At 42.0% G+C, this 25,822-nt stretch overlaps 1 protein-coding gene across 9 annotated transcripts in view; it reads right to left on the bottom strand.

Moving 5' to 3' along the window:
- Window positions 1-25,822, bottom strand: part of PKP4 (plakophilin 4) — a 243,491-nt gene that overhangs the window by 31,647 nt on the left and 186,022 nt on the right. For all 9 annotated transcript variants that reach the window (XM_075933439.1, XM_075933435.1, XM_075933437.1 and 6 more), the window contains 5 exons: window positions 12,322-12,505; window positions 8,472-8,589; window positions 7,767-7,958; window positions 7,398-7,571; window positions 5,144-5,294 (listed from right to left, as the gene is read on the bottom strand). In XM_075933439.1, the coding sequence (XP_075789554.1) occupies window positions 5,144-5,294; window positions 7,398-7,571; window positions 7,767-7,958; window positions 8,472-8,589; window positions 12,322-12,505 (819 nt within the window). The remainder of the gene's footprint in view (window positions 1-5,143; window positions 5,295-7,397; window positions 7,572-7,766; window positions 7,959-8,471; window positions 8,590-12,321; window positions 12,506-25,822) is intronic.

The raw sequence follows: 25,822 nt of genomic DNA, 5'->3' as shown, positions 1-25,822 counted from the left end.
ATCCCTCAGCTTTTGGTAAAGAGTGTATTTACGCTTCTTATTAGGAGTGTACATGCCCAAGGCGCATAGTGACATATGAGAGTCCTTCATAGAGCATAGGATCTCATCTGTATTTTTAGCAAACAATTGTTTCAAGTCAAAGGGGAGATCCTCCACCCTTGCTTGTAATTCCTTTGGGAGCCCTGATGACTGCAGTCACGAGGCCCTGCGCATTACTATGGCTTTGGCTCTAGCTGCGGTGTCTGCGACATCCATAGTGGCCTGAAGAGCTGTTTTAGCTATTGACAAACCCTCTTTACTGATGGATTGGAGATGAGGTCACTTTTCAGGGAGGTCCTGTAGCAAGTCTTGTAACTTGGCATAATCGTAATTAGTCAACAGTGCTGTATAATTAGATATACAGCACTGAAGTGGCTGAAGAGTATACTTTGCAGCCCGAGGTGTCTAGCTGTTTGTGTTCTTTGTCATGGGGTGTTGATTCAAATTGTGTTTCACAGAGTCCACCACCAGTGAATTTGGCTGTGAATGGGTAAATAGAAAGTCCATGGCCATCGCAGGGACAAAATATTTTCTGTCCTCTCTGTGGTTTGTGGGAGGAACAGAGGCTGGATTTTGCCACAAAGCATCCGAAGGTTCAAGGATAGCTTTGTTAATGGGTAACGTTGTCTTTGAGGAAGCTGAGGGTTGTAATATGGTGAGTAATTTGTATTGTTTGTCTTGCACCTCTTGTAATGTAATGTCTTGTGATTGTGCTACCCGTTTGAAAAATTCCTGAAAATGTCTGCCAGAGGAGGTGGTGAGATCTGGAATACTGCTTCCTCCTGCCTGGACCTGGGTTCATGTGAAGAACTCTCTGAATCTGACTCAGGTAAATTGTCATGCTCACTGAAACCCGCTTAAAAATTACTGAGGGCGGGTGAGCAGGTGAGGAGCATGCAAAGATTGTGGGTGAGCGCCTAGAGGTGCAGTGTTGCTGGGATGTAGAGGCTGTGTGCCTTGAATGGTAGGTATGGGAGGACCTCTCTCGGTACCCTTACCATGTATCCTAGTGGCTCCACTGAGGTGGGAGCACATCCACAGTTGGCTGGGTCAAATGGGATGTTGTTGAAGGGAGCAGTCCCTGTATGAATGCCAGGAAGATAGTGATGGAGAAGGAGAGGAGTGGCCTGATGAGAGCCTGCTTCTATGCCCGCTACCATAGTCAGATCTTGGGGATAGCAGTGTAAGCAAGTGGGGGCCACTCTGAAGTGTTAGCGTGCCCCTGCTCCATGGAGCGTGGTGAGCCAGTTACTCCGCTTAAATCAGACTGAGGAGATTTTGTAGGTGCCACATTTTGTGAGGGAAAGCTCACCAGAACTGATGGAGGAGGCATATGTGGCTTACCTGAAACTGCTGCCTCAGTGGCACTAATTGATGTAGCGGTCTTAATTGTGCCTCAGCTCTCCTGGCTGGGACTGACTTGCATTTCTCCACGGTACCTGAGACTGATGACACCGGGGAACGAGAGGCTCTAGGCAGCTTGGACAGGGAGCGTGCCAGGGAATCACTTGCAGCTTGAGAGCCTTTGCGGAGCGATGAAGCTGCCCTACCCAAGGGCTTTTGCTGTGCCCACACCACCTCTGATTTGTCCCTTGGGCCGTGTCCAGACTCAGGGGTTTTTTCGGGAAAAGTAGCCTTTTCCCGAAAAAACTTCCCCTGCGTCCAGACTCAAGCCGCGTTCTTTCGAAATAATTTCGAAAGAACGCGGCTTTTCTTTCGATGGCGGTAAACCTCGTTTCACGAGGAAGAACGCCTTCTTTCAAAAGTTCCTCTTTCGAAAGAAGGCGTTCTTCAATGTAAATAGGGCTTCCTTGAAAGAGAGCATCCAGACTCGCTGGGTGCTCTCTTTCGAAAAAGCGGATTGCTCTTTCGAAAGATCCACCTGCAGTCTAGACGCGATCTTTCGAAAGAGGCTCTTTCGAAAGATGCTTTCGAAAGAGCCTCTTTCGAAAGAAGCCTGCAGTCTAGACATAGCCTTGGTGATTGAAGAGACTTTTTCCAGTGAACAGTCTTGAGCTGCATTTCACAGTCTTTTCTGGCCCTTGCCGTCATAGTCAGGCAATGAGGGCACTTCTGTGCCACATAAGACTCCCCCAGGCATTTGACACATAAGGCATGGCCATCTGAGGTAGGCACTGAGTCTCTGCATGCATCACATTTTTGAAGCTGGAGGAATCCGGCATTATTGTGGAGAAGAAAAGCTGCGACGGCTGCCACTCCCCTTCCCCTTTTAAGCGAAGTAAACGTTAAAAAAGGTCGAACTCAGTAAAAGTATGATTAAAAACCTGAAACTAATAGAGGATTTCTGTTTTTCCTGTTAGGAAGAAGAGTGCTGCTCTGAACTCTGTCTTCAGCCAGGGACGGTTGAAAAGGAACTGACGGGACTCACGCCACGCACACATTCCGCAGGCTGGGGGGGGGGGGGGGCGCAGGGGGCGGGAGCTGCTGAGTGCGCTGGTGCGGCACGAGGGACACTGCTCGCAAAAATCTCTGATCCCCGGTGCAGGTATGCACCGAGGCTTGAGTGGACCACCCACAGGGACACCACTCGATAAAGAAATGGTATTTGGGATGGGGCAGTGGTCCTCATAGCGAGGCTATGTTTCAGAGAGATTTGCAACAGCCTTTCAGCTGTTTTGAAGGTTTTACCAGACATTCTGTTAAACTCATTCATCACCCATAAAAGATTAGATCTAAGCTCTTTCAGATTTCAATTACCAACTGACAAACAGAAATAATCACTTGGCAAACAAAAGGAAATTAACTAAAGCTAAAGTAATTTTTTTTTGTTTAGCTTGCTTTGATTACTGAATGGCTATTAATGTATTTTTATTGAAGACATATATTTATATATAATGGTGAATAATGGATAATGGGATAAATTTTACATAAAGATATTAACTTTGTATTTGCATAAGTCTTGGGAGAAATTCTGATCTTTAACCACAAAAGATATGCTGTTTTTAAAAAAACAACCTAAGATATATTGATATTGTGACTTCACCTGCCTTTGACGGAGCTTAGCAGAAGGTGAAGTGGTTGAACTTTTGGGCATGTCTACACTAGAAAATTATTTTGAAATAACTTATTTCAAAATAACTCACAAAACAACAACTTTGACATAGTGTTTCCACACTACAGGGAAACCTCAAAATTAGTCTGAGGCAGGCTCCCTTAATGTGGATGCACTACCTCGACTTGGAGCCCCAGGAAGCACTGGGGAGTAATTACTTTGAGTTACTCTGGGGAGCAGTTATTTTGAAATAGCAACAGTGGAGCATCCACATTGGTGCTATTTTGAAAAAGGCATTATTCCTCATGGAAAGCAGGAGTTACTATTTTGAAATAATTAGCCCCTTATTTTGAAATAATAGTTTTGGTAGCATGGATGCTCCATTTGTTATTTCAAAATAAGGTGTAGACCAGGGCTTGGTGTAATATTTGCTAGGGTATGGAATTCAATCTACCTTGATATTTGCTAGAATCTTTATATCCCCACATTTAAAAACAAACAAGGTTTTTTCTGAAGTTTTTTTGTTTTTAAAAAAAATCTATATATAACCTGATTACCACTAGATACTTCCCTTTCTGTGCTTGGATCTTTCATCTGTGTATCTTGTCTATCTACTTTTTGGAAGCTTTTCATTATTATATTGTTTGTACATATGTGCAAAACATTAGGTACACACACGTACCAAGTATAACAAGCATATTTTAAAGTGAAACTTGATTAATTTTTACAAATATAGTTTTCAGAGCAAAAACAAACCTAACTTCATTTTTTAAAATAGATATTTCTTCACAGAAAAATTAAGGAAATACAAAGTAAAACAAGGTGGCAAAAGTATTATTCCAAAATTCCAAGAAACAAAAATTTGTAATCCTTTCATTACTTCTAATTGCTATTTTGATTTTGTTTATTTGGATTGGGAAAAAAATGAATCCATTTTAATTGGGCTTTGTCTACTTTGCAAAACAAGACCCGTGGTAGCAAGTTTCAGAGTCCATGGCAACTGATTTGAGCTTGTGCCATGGGGCCAAAAAAAGGAGAGTAGATATTCAGGCTCAAACCTGAATTCTGAGACCTAGCAAGAAGGGTGGGTCTCAAGAGCGCCAGCTCCAGTCCAACCTTGTGCATCTATACTGCTGTTTTTAGCCTCATGTGGTAAGCCTCACAAGCCTCAGTCAGTTAGCCTGAGCTCTAAGACTTGAGGACACAGGTCTTTTTGTGAAGCATAGATGTACCTTCCATTGCTGCCGCCCCATATCACAATCAAACACTCACAAAACAATTAACCCATACCAATCAGTAATTCCATCCCCTTCCCAAAATTCTGTAGAAAACTAGATCAGTTTTGCAGCATGTTTGGAGGCTTAACAAGTCTAGGCTCTGGTAGACAGAGGAGGGGGGGCACATTCCAGAGTTGAGCAGCCCCAGGGAAAAATAGTATGCCTCTCCTACACTTAGAGAACTCCAGCTGGGTATCATCTGGATGTTTCAGACACACACATCTTACATAGCTTATAATCACCTGCTGCATGTTCCAATGTGGAGAGTAGTGAAAACACTTAAAAAGGCTCCAAACTTAAGAGCCTGTTAATGTCTTGTGACCAGGTTTATAATATGATCAACTGTATTTGATTAAAGACTGTGCATAGGTCTAATAAAACGAACACAAACTCTATTTGTTCACCAGGCGGGGCCTCCTCAGCCAGGTGAGCCAGGAAAACCCCTTCAGGCCCAAAGCAAGCCAGGTGTGACACCTCCTCACACCTGGACACGCATAGTCTCCCAGACTGATCAGGGATCTATGAATCTGAAGGCTTAATACTGCCAAAGCTGCTTCACTAACATCTCTCTCAATAATCTTTACCTCAACTTGGGTCTGTGAACAGGTAACTGGTTAACCAGTAAACATCACCCTGAACTAAACACAAACAGATAAGACAACCAAAAAGCTATATCTGCCAAGAAAATTAAAATGTGTATCACTCTAATGATGTGATATCAAATAGAATTCACACTAGCTCAAACGGTGAATCTTCCTCTTGGAATTGCTTTGTGCTGATATCTGTGCATACTTAAGTATAGTTAAACACTTACCAATAAGCTCCTTATTGCGAACATCTAAAGCCATATTCCTTAAGGCAGTGGCCACAGAAGAAACAACTCTATCATTATCCATTCTTAGAAGTTCCACAAGGATTGGAAGCCCTTTTTCTTTTCTGACAGCTGCTCGAATATATGCTGCAAACTAGAACACAAAACTCAATTACTATTACTCATCTACCATATTAAAACAGTTTCAATATTATCTTTTACTATACTACAATTCAGATATGTTTTAGTTGGAATGTGCCAAAGGCAGACACAGGAAGTAGGTGCCTAGGTTCCCATTACTTGACATTGAGAGTTAGGTCTGCCCTCTGTGCCACTGAAAATGTTCTTATAGAACAATGTTTAAAAATATGGATTGACAGAACAATTGTGCTGACAAAGTAGATTAAATCTATTAGGGTGCATATACACAGCAGTGCTTAACTTGAAATAAGCTATTCAAATTGAGCTACATCAATTGTGTAGCTTATTTCAAAATAGCTTACTGATGAAAGCTAATCAACACAACACTTACTGGGAGTTGGAAGCATCAACTCTCAGTGTTGTGTTACTGGGAGCATCAACACAACACTTATTTCGAAATAGAGCACTCTTCCTCCGACTTCCCTTATTCCTTGTACAATGAGAGTTACAGGAGTCAGAGTAAGAAGTCCATCAGCTTGACAGTATTTCAACATTATTTCAAATAACTGCATGCTGTGTAAATGCGGACTAAGTTATTTTGAACTAATACTAGTTATTTCGACATAATGTTGCCATGTAGATGTGCCCTCAGAGAGAGAATAATTTTTCAGAAAAAAGACCGATTAAAAAAGTAAGTTGTAAAAAGCCTGAACATCCCAGATGACATCTGGTCAGCTGTTTTTGTATAGTAAAGAAAGCAATTAATATTTTTATCTCTATGACAAAAACATAAAAGTAATTTTTAGGTATCAACTACCATCATGTAATGTAATACCCATGCCTCTGACACTTGGGAACTAGTGATATTTGCACCTATCATTTTGTACATTTTTAATTGGCTTAGGTCTTCACATTTTTGGCAGTAATTTCCATGACAATTCAGTATTCAATTTTTTTTTGGCACATGTATTCAATGGGAAAAAATACAAGTTTTCATTTTTTCTAAATAGTGATAATTAATTTTAATTTCACCTGAATACGCCACCCATTTTCTGCTGCTAGTTCTTCATTGCCTCTCACTGTGAAAGTGAATAGGAGTAGAATGGAGAAGACTGTAAGGCTACGTCTACACTGCAACACTATTTCAAGATACCAGAGTATCCTGAAATAACTATCCTGCATCTTCACAGCAAACACGTTATTTCGAAATGTAACGGGCTTCCTATTCTGACATCCCAATTAACCTCATTCCATGAGGAGTAAGGGATGTTTCGAAATAGCGGGTTATTTCGAAATTTGGTGCTGTGTAGACTTTACGTGTAGCTCAAATTGCGTAATTTATTTTGAGCTATGGTGCAGGGTAGATGCACCCTAAGAGAGTTGAAACCAAGAGAAGGGTATACAATTTTCTCTCTCTCATCAGTATTTAATATTTACCAATGTTTTCCCATCACCTCTTTTACTGGTAAATTTATTTTTCCCTTAAAGCCAAAAGAACTTTATATTGTGACATGTTGTATGACAACTACTGATACTCTTAATGAAATAATGGATATAGTACAGTTGGAGATGTAAGCCAATGCTCAGCAGTTTTGAGCTCCTGAATGCCATTCTCAGATCTGACACTAACACCATAAGTGATTTTTGACAAATTGTTTCACCTCTCTTCCTCAGATTATACTTTTGTAAAATGAGAATAGTATTTGCTTTTCCATTTCATAAAACAATTGTGATTATTAGATAATTTTTTAACATGTTTAACAAAGATGACTACAAAAATGCAAATATTGAACTGTATTTTGTTGTTTCTCTAGATCAGAGAATACCAAGGACAACTAGGATATGAAAATAATTAGATTAAATAAACTGGACAAAAGCAATCTTTCTAAATTAATCTTAATTCCAAGGAATGTGTGTCCACATCACAAAGACATTGTTAAATTTGGAAAGTTTGACTCTCAGTTCAGACTGGCCTGGCAGAAGAATTACAGAACCGCCACTTTAGAAAATGGCATATTTTACCCTGTTTAAGTGTCATGATGCTATTAAAAGAGAAGAATTAGTTAGAGGTGGAATTCATTTGACACAGGATTATGGGATGGGTTTAATATGATACCTTCCAGTTCCCTGCAGAAAGATTCTGGAGAGATCCTGCAGAGCCCTCTAAAGTAGCTGGGTTGGAGCTTTCTGCTAGAAGTGTTAGATATGGTTTTACTACCGAAGGGTGCCACAGCATTTCCACACCTTTAGGAGACTTTGAAAATCCTGGTATAGGTCCAACTCCATCCCACTGAGAAATAAATACACATTAGTTGTAACTAATATTGACTTAAGCAAAATTCAAATCAAAATATTTATATCATAATTTAAAATATTGGTTACAGTCACCATATTATTGGTTATTGTCAGTTTTCTCCCAGACAGAGTATTTTTTACTATTGGGAAAACAATACTTAACATTTTATAATAGAAGAAAAATGCAAACCTGATCCTCTTGTGAAGTCCGTTTTTTCTTCTTTTTTTTTTTCCCCCAGCAGCTTGGCTCTGAATCTTTGCTGGGTGATTCTTTCCCTAACAAGTCATCCAATTCATTTATACCTAGCAGCCGTGCCTGAGGTACCTCCAGTTCTAGGCGATAGGACAAGTTTCTCAGTGTGCACACACAGTTCTCCACTGTCTGGAACCCAAAGTATGGAGATATCTTTTAATTAATTCTTTCACAAGGTGAAAATACTTTTGGAGCACAGGGCTGAGGAACAAGAACTCCCAAATACTAATAATCAATCTCTCAAGGGCACACTCTGTGGCCTTGACTAAATTAGAATTGTTTTCTTATTTCCCCAACTATAAACTGTGGACAATAGGGGCCTCTTGCACAGGGATTATATGAGGATTAATTAAGCATTTATTAAAAAGGAATTTTGAAGATGAAAAGCATGATAAGTGCTAATTATTATCCCTTTCCCAAAGAGCAGGTGCTTCATCAATGTCAGAATTAAAAACACATAATATATTTGTGTTCCTCGGCAGAATTTGATTTTGATCCTAAATAAATAGCGTGGGGAAAAGGTTTGTAAAAATAAGTAGAGCTCAGAAGTTTTGTAGCTAACTTTCACGATACAAAACAAAATTACCACATCAGACAAGCAGTCTGATACTTAGAAATTGCTTAGTTAACGTAAGTACACACCTTGCTGTCATAATCTGATGTGTTCACACATGTGTGGATCACATATAGCAAAGAATCGACCAGTCCTTCACAAGACCTCATCTGCTTCCTTGCCTCTTCTCCCGCGGAGCTTAAATTCCTAAAATATTAATATGCAATAAGAATGTCAATCAATATACTGTACATTTATGTATGGCTTTTAACCATACATACCTACCATAATGTTCTAATGAAAACAATTGCAGAAGAAAAGTCTTTTTTTATAGAACTGGTTGATCATCTACCATGGGAAATTACAAGCTTACGTGCCATTTGGCTCAATCTGATGTGTTTCAAAACACACACAAGAAATTGTTCTTTAGAAAGTCTCTTTATGAGTCAAGAATTAAGTAGTAATTGGCAAGAATAGTTTAGCAATATTCCAAAGTGTGAAAAGGACGTCACCAAATGAATGCTAAAGGAGGCAATTTCCCAGGGGCCTGGATATTCAAAGGGACGAGGAACTCCTGGCTATTGTTGCTGGTAGTGCAGCAGCTGGAGTCCTGGGCTCCTTTGAATTGCTGCTGTGCTGTTATGAGGGCTGAGGAAGGGAGTGTCATGCAGAGTGCCAGAGTGCCATGCTGTGTGGTTCTGAGAGCTGGGGGAGCATGCACCATGGTCTGGGCAGCGCTAAGGCTAAGCCTTCGGCCCCACCCAGAGGGTATGTCTAGACTACATGCCTCTGTCGCCAGAGGCATGTAGATTAGGCTACCAGACATAGTAAAATGAAGCATCGATTTAAATAATCGCCGCTTCATTTAAATTTACATGGTTGCCGCGCTGAGCCGACAAACAGCTGATCAGCTGTTTGTCGGCTCAGCGTGATAGTCTGGACGCGCGGGTGTCAACATCAAAGGTATTTGTCGACCACCCAGGTAAACCTCATCCCAGGAGGCTTACCTGGGTGGTCGACAAATACCTTTGATGTCGACACCCACGCGTCCAGACTATCGCGCTGAGCCGACAAACAGCTGATCAGCTGTTTGTCGGTTCAGCGTGGCAGCCATGTAAATTTAAATGCTTCATTTTACTATGTCTGGTAGCCTAATCTACATGCCTCTGGCGACAGAGGCATGTAGTCTAGACGTACCCAGAGTGTCCCCACCAACTGCCCCAGGGTCAGTGGAGACCGTTGGCCCCGCTAATTGAAATCCTCCTTCTATCTGAGCACTGAATACCAAATATGTAGGATGAAGAAACAGTTAATTTGGAATCTAACCAGTTAAAATATGTTTAGAAAAGATCAAAGTAGTCTTGGGTATTATACATGGACCCTGAATTCTCTGTCATTTTTGATGAATTTAGAGTTTCCTATTTTTAAAAATGTCCTTTCTTAAGCCTTTTTGTTGCTGTTTGAAACACCCACAATCTTTAAACAAGAAACAGTGAAACTAACTAGACGTAAAGTATTGTAAAATGCTACAAGTAAATAGATAAAAAAATTGAAAAAACATATTTGTCTTTAATTGCTTTCATTGATAGGGATCTCAGATATTTGTAACAGCAGGTAAAAAAGTTCATTCAATAGAACAATCTTTAACTTGCTAGCATCCATTTAATGTTTGCACATTGAGTACTGTATTTAAACATTACTGACAGCAAACAATCTAACTAAGCACTAATAATTTTCCTGCTTACTTTTTTAATTAAAAATAAATGCTTCTAAGAAGCTGCATTTGCTTTCAGAATTCAAATTATTTTTCATCTTTCATAACTCCTTTTAGATTTGATAAAACCTTATTACAGGTTGCACCTTTATAAAGCGGAATTCTCTGGTCTGATTTCTGGACTCTTTGGTCCGTTCCAGGATCAAAGAATCCCACGGTGCTGCAGGGGGAAGGGGTGGGAGAGGAGCCCAGCACTATATGGGGGGAGAGAGGGAGGACACAGCTAAGTTGGGCTGCAGGGGGTGGGGGTGTCCAGGAGCTAGTGTGTGCCTCAGCCTGGCTTCAGGGGGAGCCAGGAAGCCTGCGCGGGGGGCAGGGGGAGGGCAGAAGGGGAGCTAGCAGTAGGAGGGCAAGAAATGACCACCCCGGTCCAGAAAAATTCCTCATCTGGGACTAGTAAGGCCCCGAGGGTGCTGAACCACGGAGGGCCAACCTGTACTAATATTCAGGGCTCAACAAATATACTTATCTACTTGCCTATGGCGAGTAGATTTCAGCCAGTCACCCCATTCACTGGCGGTGCAGGGCTGGTGAGTGGCTTTCACCACGATCGTCGAGCCCTGCTAATATGAATAGTATCACATGATTTTTGTGGTGATAGCTTTATTCAAGTTAATTCATGGTTTGAATGAATAAGTTTAATTGATAGTACCTTCAGAATCAAGACAGTGGTGGCTAATTCATATGGAGAAGATTACTTATGAGCACAAAAACAGTAGAAGGTTATCCCTTAACAAGTGATAGAAATGTAGCCGTGTTAGTCTGGGGTAGTTGAAGCAAAATGCAGGACAATGTAGCACTTTAAAGACTAACAAGATGGTTTATTAGATGATGAAGTGTCTGAGATGTTTGTCCAATGTACATAGCAGACGGACACTTTCGGCACATGATAGCATAGATTATATTTCTGGATGCGCAGGAATATGTGTTCTTGATCTAGACGAATACCTAGAAACCATCTACTTCAAGACAGACCCAAGAAAACCAACAATAGAACACCACTTGTCATCACCTACAACCCCCAACTTAAACCTGTCCAACACATTATCAATAAACTACAGCCTATATTGGAACAGGATACCATACTCAAAGAGGCTCTGGGAGACAGACCCATAGTCTCCTATAGACAACCACCTAACCTCAAGATGATTCTTACCAACCACCACAGGACATACCACACTAATACCAACCCTGGTACCTTCCCTTGCAACAAACCCCGTTGCCAGCTTTGTCCACATATTCATTCTGCTGATACCATTATTGGACCTAACCAAGTGAGTTATAAGATCAAGAACACATATTCCTGCGCATCCAGAAATATAATCTATGCTATCATGTGCCGAAAGTGTCCGTCTGCTATGTACATTGGACAAACATCTCAGACACTTCGCCAAAGGATTAATGCCCACAAAACAGATATCAGACAAGATCACAAAGAGAAAACAGTTTCTTGCCACTTTAACCAGAAAGGACACTCTCTAAATGACTTAGCCACCTGCATTCTGCTACAAAGACCTTTTACATTTGCACTTGAAAGGGAATCCTCTGAACTGTCATTCATGTTAAAATTCGACACTTGCCAACAAGGACTTAACAAGACTTTGAACTTTCTCACCCATTACCAAGACAGTTTCCCCAATTATCACCTGTAATACCATTAACTCACAAACATCCCACTCTCCCTACCTTTAATATCAGCAATTCACAGACACTTACCTTCCTTCCTCCCCCTTCCCCCCCCCCCCCGCATCCCCCTTCTGTTCTGCAATGTGATTTGTCCTTTTCATATTTGTTCATTTTTTTTAATTGTATCCTTTGGTATATATGGTTGTGACTACTTTCTTCCACTATTTGATCTGAGGAAGTGGGTCTGGCCCACGAAAGCTCATCATCTAATAAACCATCTTGTTAGTCTTTAAAGTGCTACATTGTCCTGCATTTTCCCTTAACAAGTAGCGGCAGTAACAGAAAAGAGACATTCATAAAACTGTACCTCTGAGCTCCTTTTTTGTATGTATGATCTTTTGTAATAATTGGCATGGGGGGAAGAACTAAACAATGAAAAAGGATATAGCAACTATTTTGTTTAATAAATTTCAATTTAAAAAGAATTTGAATACCTTGTTGTATAACTATGTTAAGAGATCTTGAACATACTGATTTACCTCAGGCATCCTGTAGTATTGCGCAGAACTTGGGAAGCCTGGAATTTAATTTTATGATCATCATCAAAGGAAGAATTATTCCATCCAGAATGTGGAACTATCACAGTGTTAGTTAGTGTTGATAAAGCATCTCGAATGATTGTCATCTTTACTGCATCACATGAGGACAAGTTCCAGAGAACTCCTTAAAAAAAAAAAAGAATTCCATTATATGATTTAATGTCAGAAGACAATTGGTAACTTTGATTACACTTGATATCTGTCTCCTAATAACATTAGGGGATTTAATTTACTAATATATAGCCAAAAGAACTATAGTGGATTAATTCTGCAATGCAACCTTTATACTCAACACGTGACAAACAGGCTGCCTGCAAAGTTACCCTAAAAGATTTATTTACAAGCTGGGGAGACAAAGTGGTTCCCAAACTGTGGGATCTATTTTCTTCAACATTCCTCAGTCTGGCTATTCCATAATTTCAGATTCGGCAGTGTTCCAATTAAAGTCCCTGATGGAATAGACCGAACATGAGATAATTATCACAATGGGCTTTACACATTGGGTAAACTGGTGAATCCCTGATGTGGGTGTGAGGGATGAGTGTGGGAGAGCCCGTGCACAAGGGAATGCAATATACTTCTCACATCAAGGAATAAGAGAATCTTAAGGACTCTCCCTCTATTGATTTAATGGGGTACAAAAGATTAATTGAGAGGGATAGAGCCCTGTTTCTGACAGGAGAGGGACAAGTCCCCATCACATTTTAGAAGCCAGGAAGAAGATCCTCCAGTGCTTCCCTAGTAACAGTACAGGGATACCCAGGGTGCATCTACACAATGGCTTTATTTTGGAATAACGGACATTATTCCAAAATAACAATGCAAGCGTCTACACAGCAATTCTGTTATTTTGAAATAATTTCAAAGGCTTATTCCGACTTCTATAAACCTTATTCTATAAGGAATAACGCTTATTCCAAAATAGCTATTTCGGAATAACAGTAGTGTGGACACTCTACTGTTGCTATTTTGAAATAGCTCCTCCCCAGGGCCATTCAAACTAATTACTCCCCAGTGCCTCCTGGGTCTCTAAATTGAGGTAGCACATCCACATAAGGAGACTACCTCAGACTAAATTTGAGGCTCCCCTGTAGTGTAGATGTGCTACTTCGAAATAAGCTATTTTGGAGTACTTCTTCCGGAATAGCTTATTTTGAATTAAGGGTATGTCTACACTACAGCATTATTTCGAAATATCTTATTTTGAAAGTTATTTCAAAATAGCTTATTTCAGAATAACGTGTCTACACACAAAATGCATTTCGAAAAAGCGTTTTTCTATTTCGAAATAGCGCATCCACATAGAGAGGACTCTGAATCGCATTTAAGGCTAGCCGAAACCAGTTCCAGCAGGGCATCAGGTCAGGAGTTAGCCTCAGGCAGTAGCCACACAAGGTATCTGAGACCTGTACTTAAAGGGACCTCTCCGGATAGCCGGTTCTAAGGTTTCCCTGCTTGCTTGCCTATCTCACTGAGGGACACCAAAGCATTTTTTTCTCTGCGTGCTCTGGCTGCCCTCACCACAGCACTCTGCAGCATGGAGACGGAGCTGCCCCTAGGCACTCTGGTGCTTCTCCTGGACTTGTTGCTGCGAGCCTGGCAGCACGTTCTACAGGCAGTAACAGTCTCCCTGGCGTGCCCCACTGGGGGCTTATGCCTCATTCCTCCCTCACGTCCTTCCACTATCCCTCCCTAACCCCCTTTCCCGCTGTACACTAAAAGACACATGTGTTCATTACAACAAAGCCTCTTTATTGAACAAAACTGGGGGGGGGGGGGGGGAGGGAGAATGAAACTGAGGTGAGACTGGGAAAAGAAGGTGGGAGAGGGGAGGAGGAAGGGTGGGAGAGAGGAGTGGGAAACCTGGGAGGAGGGAGCTGGCAGGGGGAGGCAAGGGGAGGAGAAGCTCTGGGTTGGGGGTCTCACTGGCCCAACTGTCTCCCAGCACCATGAGTGCAGGGGCCTCGGTGTCCCTGGGGGTGTGGGGAGGGTGGGGAGGAAGAAGTGGGATGGGGAGGAGTGGGAGGAGGAGCGGTAGCTGGGGAGGCAGCAGAGGCTGGAGCAGCAGGAGGCAGCAAGCTCTGCCCCAGGGTCGATGACCACCTGGGGAGCACAGACCGTCCTGACTCCCCAGGATGCGGTCCATGGCATCAAAATAGGGGCAGAGATCTGGATTTGCCCCCTGGTTGGGAGCTGCCCCCTGTGGTCCTGGCATATGCTTGCCGCAGCTCCTTTATTTTCATGCGAAACTGCTCCTGGGTTCACATGTGGCCTTTGGTGGCCAGGCTGACAGCCAGCTGCCTGTAGATGGTTGCGTTCCTCTGTTTAGTGCAGAGATCATGGACATTGGAGGCATCCCCCCAAACCTGAACTGTCCCTGATCTCTGCACTGGACCAGGAAGGCGCCCGCATTTTCCGGCCCCTGGCAGGCTCCTGGGAGCTGGTAGACTGCTCCTGTGGAGTGGTGGAGGGCTGGCACTGGCTGCCTGGATCATGCTGGGGCCACTGGGTCAGACACAACAACTACTGGCTCTGGGTTGGCAGGCATGGAGCTGGCACAGGCACTGTGGCCAGAGTCTACTCCTTTAAGGGCTCTGGGGGGGGGGGGGGGAGGGGAGAGGAGAGGCGTTTTCTTGGTTGTGCCCAGAATGCCCACCAGGGCACCCTGGGAAGGGCTAGAGGCTCCCTATTTCGAAATAAGCGTCTACACAGTGCTTATTTTGAAATAGAAATTTTGAAATTGGTGCTATTCCTCGTGGAATGAGGTTTACCAATTTTGAAATAAGCCCTCCGCTATTTCGATTTAATTTCGAAACAGTGGTTTGGCTGTGTAGACACTAGTAAAGTTATTTTGAAATAACTTTGCTGTGTAGACATACCCTAGGTGTGCAGTGAAGATGTATCCCCAGAGTCTCAACTTAGTTGCGAAATACTCATACATTCTCCCCAGAGATATATAGCACAATCCTGACACTTGTGCCACCAACACATCTCAACAACCAAACAACTCCTCACAGACAAAATGCTATACAATTGGCAGAGGATGAGAAAGAACAGTGGTGGCCAACTGTTTGGAAAATTAACTTAGCACTAAGGTTTTAAGTAATGTGGCCTGCTGCTATATTCACCATCCTTGAAATGCCATCTTCTATGCAGAATCTAAGCTTTCCATTTTCAAAAAGTGAACCTGAGAAGTAATCTGATCTCAGCTCACCTTAGGATGTTAACTCTGAAACTCAGTGAATATTGCTTAGAAGAATAATGCCACTTCTTTTTTGTTACAGTCATGACACAATTAACCCTAGAGACCAGGAATATTCAAGACTTTATATGAACACAACAGGGAAGAAGCCAAGCTCTTGGAATACAGCAGAACATATATAATGATATTTTGATCATGTCCACAATACACTGAGTGGTGTCTAATTTTGTGTCTCAAGTTTGTGGACCTTTGAAGAACACCACTTAGCCACCTGCTCTCATATCCCTGTGGCCAGACAGCCTGCCTCCATATTATCCATCTTATTTGCCTCTCTGAAGCACAGGGCAGAGAAGGAGCAATAATATCAGCATAGTCTATGCTGGCTCATCTGATCCTGAGAAGCTGAAACACAGATATGTGGATAGAGAGCAGTTAAGTCAATAAGCTGGCCTCCAGGCTGTGGCTGGCACCTATGTTGATTCGAACACACACAGTCCCAGGAAGAGGAATTTCCCACTGAGAAAACAATGTCCTGTACTTCCAATTTAATCATCTCAATTCTCTCTTACAAGTGTAAATTAAGTTCACAACTTCCTTGTAAGAACTGGTCTCACAGCAGACAGACCAGCATCAATTGGCATTACAGATAAGAAAGAGAAATACGTGACCCCATGATTATAAAAATGGGCCCAGCACACACTCACTTTGAGTGTCATTCTACCCTCTACCTGCTGGTCGGGTTAGGTGTTTGACCTCCCGAGGTTCTATGGGGACGCCCACCTCGTATTTTCGTCTTTCCTAGGAATTGAGGGACCGGCCCTGGCCTGACATGCTGGAGTCGAGAGGCACAGAAGGGGGTAAAAATGGTACCTGGATGTGGTCCTCTGTCTTAAGTGTACACATAGAAAGAGTAAGCTGTTACTTGGTACCATTATTTCTATTTTTCTATCTTTATCTTCTTTGTAACCATTTTTAAGACCTATATTTTGCTAATAGTTAAGAAATAGAACAATAGCCATTGCAACCATATGATTTATAAGCTTCCTCAATAAACCTGTAACTGTTTAAGCTTTAACCTGACTCCTTCAGTTGCTGTAACAGAACCAAGCACAATTTAAAAGAACTTCAGCCGGTCTAAAGGGACAGTTATAGGAAGAGCTTGGGCGTTTGGATCTGTGTCACTCCCAGGTGACAGGACCCACTGGGGCATCTTTCAGTCTTTCCTCAAGGCTGCCCGCTGCGAAGGAATTATGAAATTCTAGCAGCTGAAATCTAAGATGTAATAAGTTCTTCCTATATAACGGGGCGTCTGTTGGCCTGCTGGCCACCCTCTGCGATGGGACCCCGGTCCTAGCAGTAAAGGCACGGACGTTAAACCTTTTCTCGGAAACATACACACACACACTGCCCTGACCGTCGGCTGACAATCCCGTAGTTGATTCCTGCGTAATACCTGCATTTTATATGGTAGGCATATATGTATGCAAGTTAGGTGCTCCATTGCTTTTAACAACAGGCCAAATCAACCTTTCCTATTACAAAAAGTGACCTTCACTACTCAAGGTGAAATCCTAAATATGAGCGTAAATCCACTTATTTCTGTTCATAAAAATAAATACTTGGGGTATGGCTACACTGTTTTTTTTTCTTTGAAGAAGGCATGCAAATTGCACTTGCATATCTTCTTCCGATTCTTTTTCTGGAAAAGGATTTTCTGATATTTGGCCTGTCTACACAGGGTCAAATGTCAGAACTCCCTCCTCTTTAGGAAGCCCCCTGTACACCTCGTTTTACGAGGAATAAGGGGGCTTCCAAAAGAGGTTTTTTCCCCGACATTTGGCCCTGTGTACATGGGCCAAATATCAGAAAATTCTCTTCTGGAAAAAGAAATGGAAGATATGCAAATATGAACATAATTTGCATACCTAAAAAAACACCCACAGTGTAGCCGGACCCTCGGAATCAGATTTGCCAAATTCCACTACGTTTACTGTGGCAAGTGTTAAAGTTGTATTTAAGCTTAGGTCATGTGTATTTGTTTTAGACTATAATTTATACCCAACGTTATTTAAAATGCAATGTTTTGGTCAACTCCGTTTAATCTGAGATGACTTACTGATCAAAACAGATGTCTTGTGTTGCTTTCATTTCTGCAACTTCAACAGAAATATTCAGGCTGTATTTAAATATATGAAAAACTTGTTCTTTTGTTAGACTACACACAAAAACTATGCAGATAACAACTTTATCATCAGAAAGAGCTCCAAAATTTGCACATCTAGTACCCACACTTCACCATAGAAAACAAAGAATCAAGCATAATAGATACAATTTAACAATTTCTTGGGATCAAAGAGAATTTGAGAGAAAACAGTGATTTATTCTTTCTCCATTTAGCATGGGCAGAGTAGCTGAAATAATATTCTGCTGTACTAAGTACTTTGTTGGTCCTGCTTTAGTGTTTACCAGAATTCTATGAATAATAATAATAATAATCAGGGCTTGAAAAATAATGTAATCTACTCGCCTGTGGCGAGTAGATTACAACCCGGAAGAGCCAGCGTAGAGCGATCTGCGCATGTGCAGAGCGCAGAACGCAGAACCGCGCGAATCCGCACGGCTGGCGAGTGGAGCTCACTGCCGCTTGGTGAGCCCTGATAATAATAATAATTAATAATTATAATAAAAGCATTAGGAAGAGGCTGGCCAATTCTACTTATCCCTTTGTAAAAAATTCTGGAACCAGATAATGAAATTAATAATATCTGCACACTCACTACCTCATTTAAAAAGTAATAAACCACATCCCCTCCATCTTCATTAAAGGAGGGACACTCGATGGGTTGTGAAAAATGCCATTAAGAACGAAGAAACAAAAATGACATTTACTCTAAGGGATAATAAGACAAATGAGAATGCAGAGAATACAAGTTATATTCTTTCATAATAGCAATACAACAAACAAGATGAAGTAAATGCTGTTAGAAGGTATGTCTACATAGCAAAGTTATTTCGAAATAACAGCCTTTATTTTGAAATAACTTTACTAGCGTCTACACAGCCAAACCGCTATTTCGAAATAAATTCAAAATAGCGGAGCACTTATTTCAAATTTGGTAAACCTCATTCTATGAGGAATAATGCCAAATTCAAAATGCTATTTCGAAATAAGTGCTGTGTAGACACTTATTTCGAAATAGGAGGCCTCCAGCCTTCCCAGGGTGCGCTGGTGGCCACTCCAGCCTCAACCAAGAACACTTCTCTCCCTTCTCCCCTCCCTGAAGCCCTTAAAGGGGTAGAGTCTGGTCACAGTTCCTGTGCCAGGTCCAAGCCTGCCAGCCCAGAGCCAGCAGCCACTGCCCTGACCCAGTGGCCCCAAAACATGAGCCAGCAAGCCACTGGCAGCCAGCCCTCCATTGTTCCCTAGGAGCAGTCTGCCAGCTCCCAGGAGCCTGCCAGGGCCCCGAGAAGGCGGGCGCCTTCCTGATCCAGGGTGGAGATCATGGACCTTATTCAGGTTTGGGGGGGAATGCCCCCAACGTCCATGATCTCCGCACTAGATGGAGGAATTCGGCCGTCTATGGCAAGATAGGTGCCAGCCTGGCCACCAAAGGCCACATGCGAACTCAGGAGCAGGTCTGCATGAAAATCAATTTGGTCCGGCGAGAGCCCCAACCCTGAGCTTCCCCCTTCCAGTTCCCTCCTCCCAGGTTTCCCCCTCCCCATTCCCACCCTCTTTTCTCCCCTCTCCAGTCTCCTTTCCCCATTCTCACGAGAGTTTCATACCCTCCCCCCCCAGTTTTGTTAAATAAAGAGTTTGTGTTCATGAAAATATGTGTATATTATTTTACATTAGGAAGGGGAGTTAGGGAGGGGTAAGCGGAAGGGTGTTAGGAGGAATGAGGCACAAGCCCTCAGTGGCAGACCAGGGAGGCTCTTAGTGCTTCTCAGGTTGAACCTCTCCTGCAGGGCCTCCTGGATACTGACAGCCCCCCGATGGACCTCCCGGATGGCAGCCTGCAGAAAGTGCAGCCAGGCTCGCAGCAATGCGTGCAAGAGAAGCACCAGAGTGTCATGGGGCAGCTCTGGCTCTATGCTGCAGAGTGCTGTGGTGTCCCGAGTGAGGGCAACCAGAGCACGCAGAGACAAAATGCTTTGCTGTTCCTCATTGAGGTAGACAAGCAAGCAGGGAAACCTGAAAACTGACTATCCGGGGCGGGGGGTGGGAGGAGTCCCTTTAAGCACAGAACTCAGATAGCCTCAGGCAGCAGCCCCACACAGTAAGTCCTGACCTGGTGCCTTGCTGGAACTGGTTCCGTCCAGCCTTAAATGAGATTCAGAGTCCCCTCAATGTGGACACACTATTTCGAAATAGCAAAATGCTATTTTGAAATGCGTTTTGTATGTAGATGTGTTATTTCGAAATAAGCTATTCTGAAATAACTATTTTGAAATAAGATATTTCGAAATAACGCTGTAGTATAGACATACCCAGAGTCTAGTATGGCACAGACCCTTTTAATAGCTACAGCAATTACTGTCAGTGTTTTCAAGAAAGAAAGCAGAAAAAAAATTGTTCTTGTTACCAATACTGTTTTGCGTTATTCTAATTCCTTCCAGTATCAAAGTTCTACAGTTATTGTAATCTGTAGAGTACCCTCTTGAAATAGGCAAGAATTACCAACCCATTTTCAAGGAGTTAAATTGGTGAGGAACTGATACAGGACAAAACTTAAACAAATAGTCTAGCAGCATCTTAAAGACTAACACAACATGTAGATGGTTCTCATGAGCTTTTGTGGGCATAACCCACTTCTTCAATTGAGTTATTAAAGGTCCAGTTCCAAAATAAATAGGGAATGTGGAGGGAGGGGGGAAAGTCAATTAGAGTGTTGATACTGCAAGAAGCTGATAGCGAAGGTGCAAATTGTTCTTAAATACCCATTGTTTGGTTTTTTAAGTCATGAGTATGTGAAAGGTAGTGTTCTAGCCAGATATGCATTTGAGGTTAAAATTTTCAGAAGGGCTTTTGGATTGAGGGTGATCAATTTGAGAAGCCATGCACCTGATTTTGAGGAATGTTGAGATCTGTAACAGCTGAATGCTGTAGACCACCCAAAAACAAAGAAATTTTGAAGCTTTTAAATTAAGCATCTTTCCTAAGACCGCAGAGCAATTGGTGCAACAGGAGCAGAGAATAGAAATAAATTAATAGCCATATTCACACCATTAGATTATATTCCTCCTCTTCATGACTACAGTAAATTAGGGTGACAGACAAGCTACAATATAGAACAAACAGGCAAAACCCAAAGAACTTTGGCACAAATGTTCTCTTCAAACCTGACAGTTTCCAGGGTTTCTGTAACAAGATCCACCTATGATGTGTGTCAACAGAAATTATTTTTAGAGTTTTTATCTCTGTTCATGGCCCAATAGCTTGCCAATCTGCAATAGACACACGGTTTATAAAAAACCCCTAAACCTAATCTGAAACGGAATCCAAGGAAAGAAATGTATGTAGACATATTTGAGCTAAGATGGACTGATATAGTTAGTAGATAATTTAAGCAGTATCAAATCCATTGCATTTCTATCATCATTCTCCCCCCCCCCCCCCCACCAGGTAACAGCTTGAAAATTCATTTAACTTCTCAATATTCATCCTTCACTGGATGCATCTGTAATTTATTCTTCATGAATTGTACTTCACTACTTATACTGCAGAACAGGAATGTAAAAAATATCCAGCAAAAATTATTAAACAGCATTTCCTCTATAGATCATTACAACCACTATTATAAATGACATAATTAACTTTTCAGTTTGACCATACCTTTAAACATTGATAATTCTCCTTTAATTATACAAACATTTCTGTCCACAGAGAAATGAGACAGAGCAAAGCCTTTCTGGCATGCAGCAAAGCCCACCTTTTTCTATCTTTATTAAGCCTTTGAGTAGGGGTGGGTGAAGGTAGAGTCTTCTATCTTATGTAGTGATTTGTATGTATTTGATACCCAGTTTGGACACTGGATGCATGCCTACATTGGCTGCCCATTGATCTGAGATTCTTCAAAAGGATCTAATTCAGTAACTTTGAGTCAATTTTCACAGGAATGGCAAAAAGCAGATCCTTGACATAAAGGTCCTCTGCCAAATTTCAGGTTCCTGCTCTAAAACATGGTAATGTTTGTTTTTAACATGGAAAAAACAACTTATGTTTCTCTACTCTTGTTCTTGGAAATAGCTGAACAGATTTGGCTGAAATTAAGCCTGAGGCAGGCTCCCCATAATGGGAAATTTCAGCCCAAATAGCTACAGTTTGACTAAGTTATAAGCAATTGAAAATACAGTCTTATAATTAAAAGTATTAAATAACCTCACTAATAGACATTTCTACCAGTTTCAGCTATGCTGGTCACATGAAGTGAGCCTGCAGAGTAAGGCAACAAGTTGCACTTACGTACCTTGGACTGCCTTATGTGAACACTGCACCAAACCCTCTCCATCAGTCTTCATCTTAAGTTACATCTACGTATAGGTTGGCAGGTAGAGTGCAGATACTGCATAGGTACAAATACCATGTCAATGGTGAGACATATCTTAGGTGAGTGGAGTATCCTATACGCCTGAATCCCAAAGTATGTACTTTACACAGATCTCTACAGAGCAGTTGTCATACTTTGCACATCTACGCTGCTAATTTTTAACAGTGCAGAATCCTACTGTCTCATGACTGTGGGATCCCTTCTTTGCCTTTCTTCAATGCTCGGATGGGGGCAGGCAGCAGGAAAATAGCTCTAGAGTGGGGAGTTACTGGGACCTTTTCCTGCTGCCTGCCCCAACTAAAGCCTTTCATTGAAGCATGTAGCTTCTTGTGTAATGCCTGCACTCTACATAGAAACATAGAGTCATAGAATACTAGAACTGGAAGGGCCCTCGAAAGATAATCAAGTCCAGTCCCGTGTCCTCATATCAGGACAACAGTCTACATCATCCCGGACAGATGTCTGTCTAACCTGCTCTTAAATATCTCTTAATGATGGAGATTCCACAACCTCCCTAAGCAATTTATTCCAGTGTTTTAATCACCCCGACAATGAGGAAGTTTTTTTCCAATGTCCAACCTAAACTTCCCTTGCTGCAGTTTATAGTGAAGTAAATAGCTTGTTACATTTTTAGTTATTTCCAAATGCAGCTCGTAAGTTTTTCAAAATGATGATGTTCTCTAGTGTGATTCCTTTATGTCTACTCCAATTAGATGCTGACCCTAGTTGGAGTGTCTGCACACTATCGCATTAAAAATAGGAAACATTTTTGAAGTTCTGCAATACAGCAATAGAGAGTAATTTTGAGTGGTTGACAGTCTGTTGAATCCTAGCTGTTCAATCCAGTTGGAAACTATCAACTTTTCTGTATCGTAAGTAATTTTCCATTTACTTCAAGAACAGGTTTGACTTGATTTGGGCAGGCATGGTTGCTGTCATGGGAGAAATTCTGCTTCTAGAGGGAACAAGTTAAAGACATTCTTCTATTTGGGATTCAGCCAGTTTTGCTCATTGTTATTCTGAAAGTACTTCGGGAGCTTTAATCTATAAACTGAAAGTTGGACTCATTTTCCTCATTGCTCATAAAAAGCAAGTGGGGACGTATCAGGTTTTTTTTGACAGTCAAGGATAATACCTCCCTGTAGAAGATGGGGTGCCAACTTTTCTCAAAAAAGAGAATGCTAGTCCTGTATTCCAGAAGTCATTTCTTGATACTGGAAATTCTCTCCAACACTGATTTGTCTTTGGAGACAAAAGTATTGAGAAGGTTATGAAAAGGGCAACTCATCTAGAATCCTTAGATTTTCATTCATGCAATTCATTGTTGTTTAAGACTTGCACCAATATTGTTAGGTGACAAACTTCTGGCAATGGTCCTGACTTCATGAGGAAATTACAGAGCATCAATGATTTCAATAAAAATGACATCCTGGCCACACCAATTGCTCTCTACACCAATTTTCCACACAAGGATGGACTACAAGCTGTCAGGAACAGTATCCCTGATGATACCATGGCACACCTTGTGTCTGAGCTTTGTGACTTTATCCTTAACCACAAGCATTTCAGATTTGGGGACAATTTATACCAGAGCTATTCAACTTTGGAAGTGCCGGAGGGCCACAGTGATACTCACGGCATATGCCGAGGGCTAAAACTTAAGTGTGGTTCCATACACATGCACAGATCTATGCAAATAGCTTCTTTCACACGGATGGGCATGAATACAAAGATTAAGGCAAGACTACACAACACGCAGGCCACATTTAAGTCAGTTCTGTTGATATTAATAAAATGCAATATTTACCCGATTTCCACTCACATGACAGCACTTTTAATGAGCAATGACAGTCCAGGAATTTAACTACTAAAACGCATATCAACAGAAGACCATTATATTGACTACTTTTTTGTTTTGATGCCCACCCACAGGCCACGTATTGAGCTCCACATAAATCCAAAGTGCATCACGGGCTGCAAACAAACAGGACACCTGTTGAGTAGCCCTGATTTATACCTTTAAGTCAGTGGCATTACTAGGAGAACCCCATTGCCCCACAATATGTCAATATTCTTTATTACGGACTTAGAATGCTTCCTCAGCTCTCATCCCCTAGCGTCTCTGTACCTCTTATACTACACTGATGACATCTTCATCATATGGACCCATGCGAAGGAGGCCCTTGAACAATTTCCACCTCACTATCAACCTCATCCTGGACCAGTACACACGAGATCCACTTCCTGGATGCTACAATACAATTAAATGATGGTCACAAACACTACCCTTTATCAGAAACCTACTGACCGCTGTTCTTACCTAGTTTCCATCCAGGACACACCACATGATCTATTGTCTACAGTCAAATCCTAAGATACATACATCCCTCAGACAAACACCTATAAGATCTCTATCAAGCATTCTTAAAACTAAAATGCCCACTTGGAAAAGTGAAGAAATAGACTGACAGAGCCAGATGAGTACCCAGAAGTCACCTTCTACAGGAGAGGCCCAAAAAGGAAAACAACAGAACGCTGCTGGCTAGCACCTACCGTCTCCAACTAAAACTCTTCCAGCACATCACTGACAACCTATTCTGGAAAATGATCCCTCACTCTCACAAACTTTGGGAGGCAAGTCAGATCTCACCTACAGACAGCTCCTCAACTCGAAGCAAATATTCACCATCAGCCACACACCACAGGAATACTAACCCAGGAACCTATCCCGGAAACAAACCCCATTACCAACTTTGCCCACATATCTATACAAGCGACATCGTCATAAGACCTAGCCATATCAGTTACACCATCAGGGGCTCATCCACCTACACATCTACTAATGTGATATATGCAGTCATGTGCCAGCAATACCCCTCTGCCGTGAATATTGGCGAAACTGGACAGTCTACACCAGTGGTCACCAACTGGTAGATCAGAATCTATCAGTAGATCTTGGAGCCTTTGACAGGTGATCCTGACTGGTTTGGCCAGGAAGCTGTCCGCTGGCACTTCATTTGCCTCTCCACCAACTGTCTGCTGCTCCTACCCTCTGCCTTGGAGCTGCCCCCCTGCTTGCTATGCAGGGCATGGGAGGGAGAAGAAGAGGGCGCTGATGTCAGGCTGTTCTCCCCCCCACCACACTCCTGTACTCTATCTCCACAGAGAGAGAAGGGGATGGAGGGAGCTTGGCAATGCAAATCTCTGTCACTCTCATACGCTGTGTGTGTGTCTGTCATTCTCACAAACACACTGTCCTTCACTCTCATCCCCTGACCCAACACATGTGGGTTGCTGTTAGTTCTTTTACTGCTTGCAAAGTGGGTTATTTTTAGTTTTTGACTGGTCTCTGCATTTCATAATTTTCATTTCTCTCTTATGCTTAAATTTAAGTCTCTGAATAGTGAGTTCTAAAATGCCTAACCTGTTGTGGCTGGAGTCATTATCCCTATGGTAATTGCTGCTCCTGCAAGTGGCTGGCATGTCTCTGTAGCCTCTGAGAAAGGCAGAGCAGGGGGTCTCCACATGCTGTCCTTGCCTGCAGACACCACTCCCACAGCTCCCATTGATCAGTAATGGGGAACCGTGGTCAATAAAAGCTGTGGGGTCTAGGGATGTTAAATTGAGTTTAATCAACTAATTGACTAGTTGATGGAATTTCCATCTACTAGCCCATTAGTCGATAAGC

This window comes from Pelodiscus sinensis, chromosome 7 (assembly GCF_049634645.1).
Source record: "Pelodiscus sinensis isolate JC-2024 chromosome 7, ASM4963464v1, whole genome shotgun sequence".
NCBI lineage: Eukaryota > Metazoa > Chordata > Testudines > Trionychidae > Pelodiscus > Pelodiscus sinensis.
This window is presented reverse-complemented; position numbering and strand designations above follow the sequence as displayed.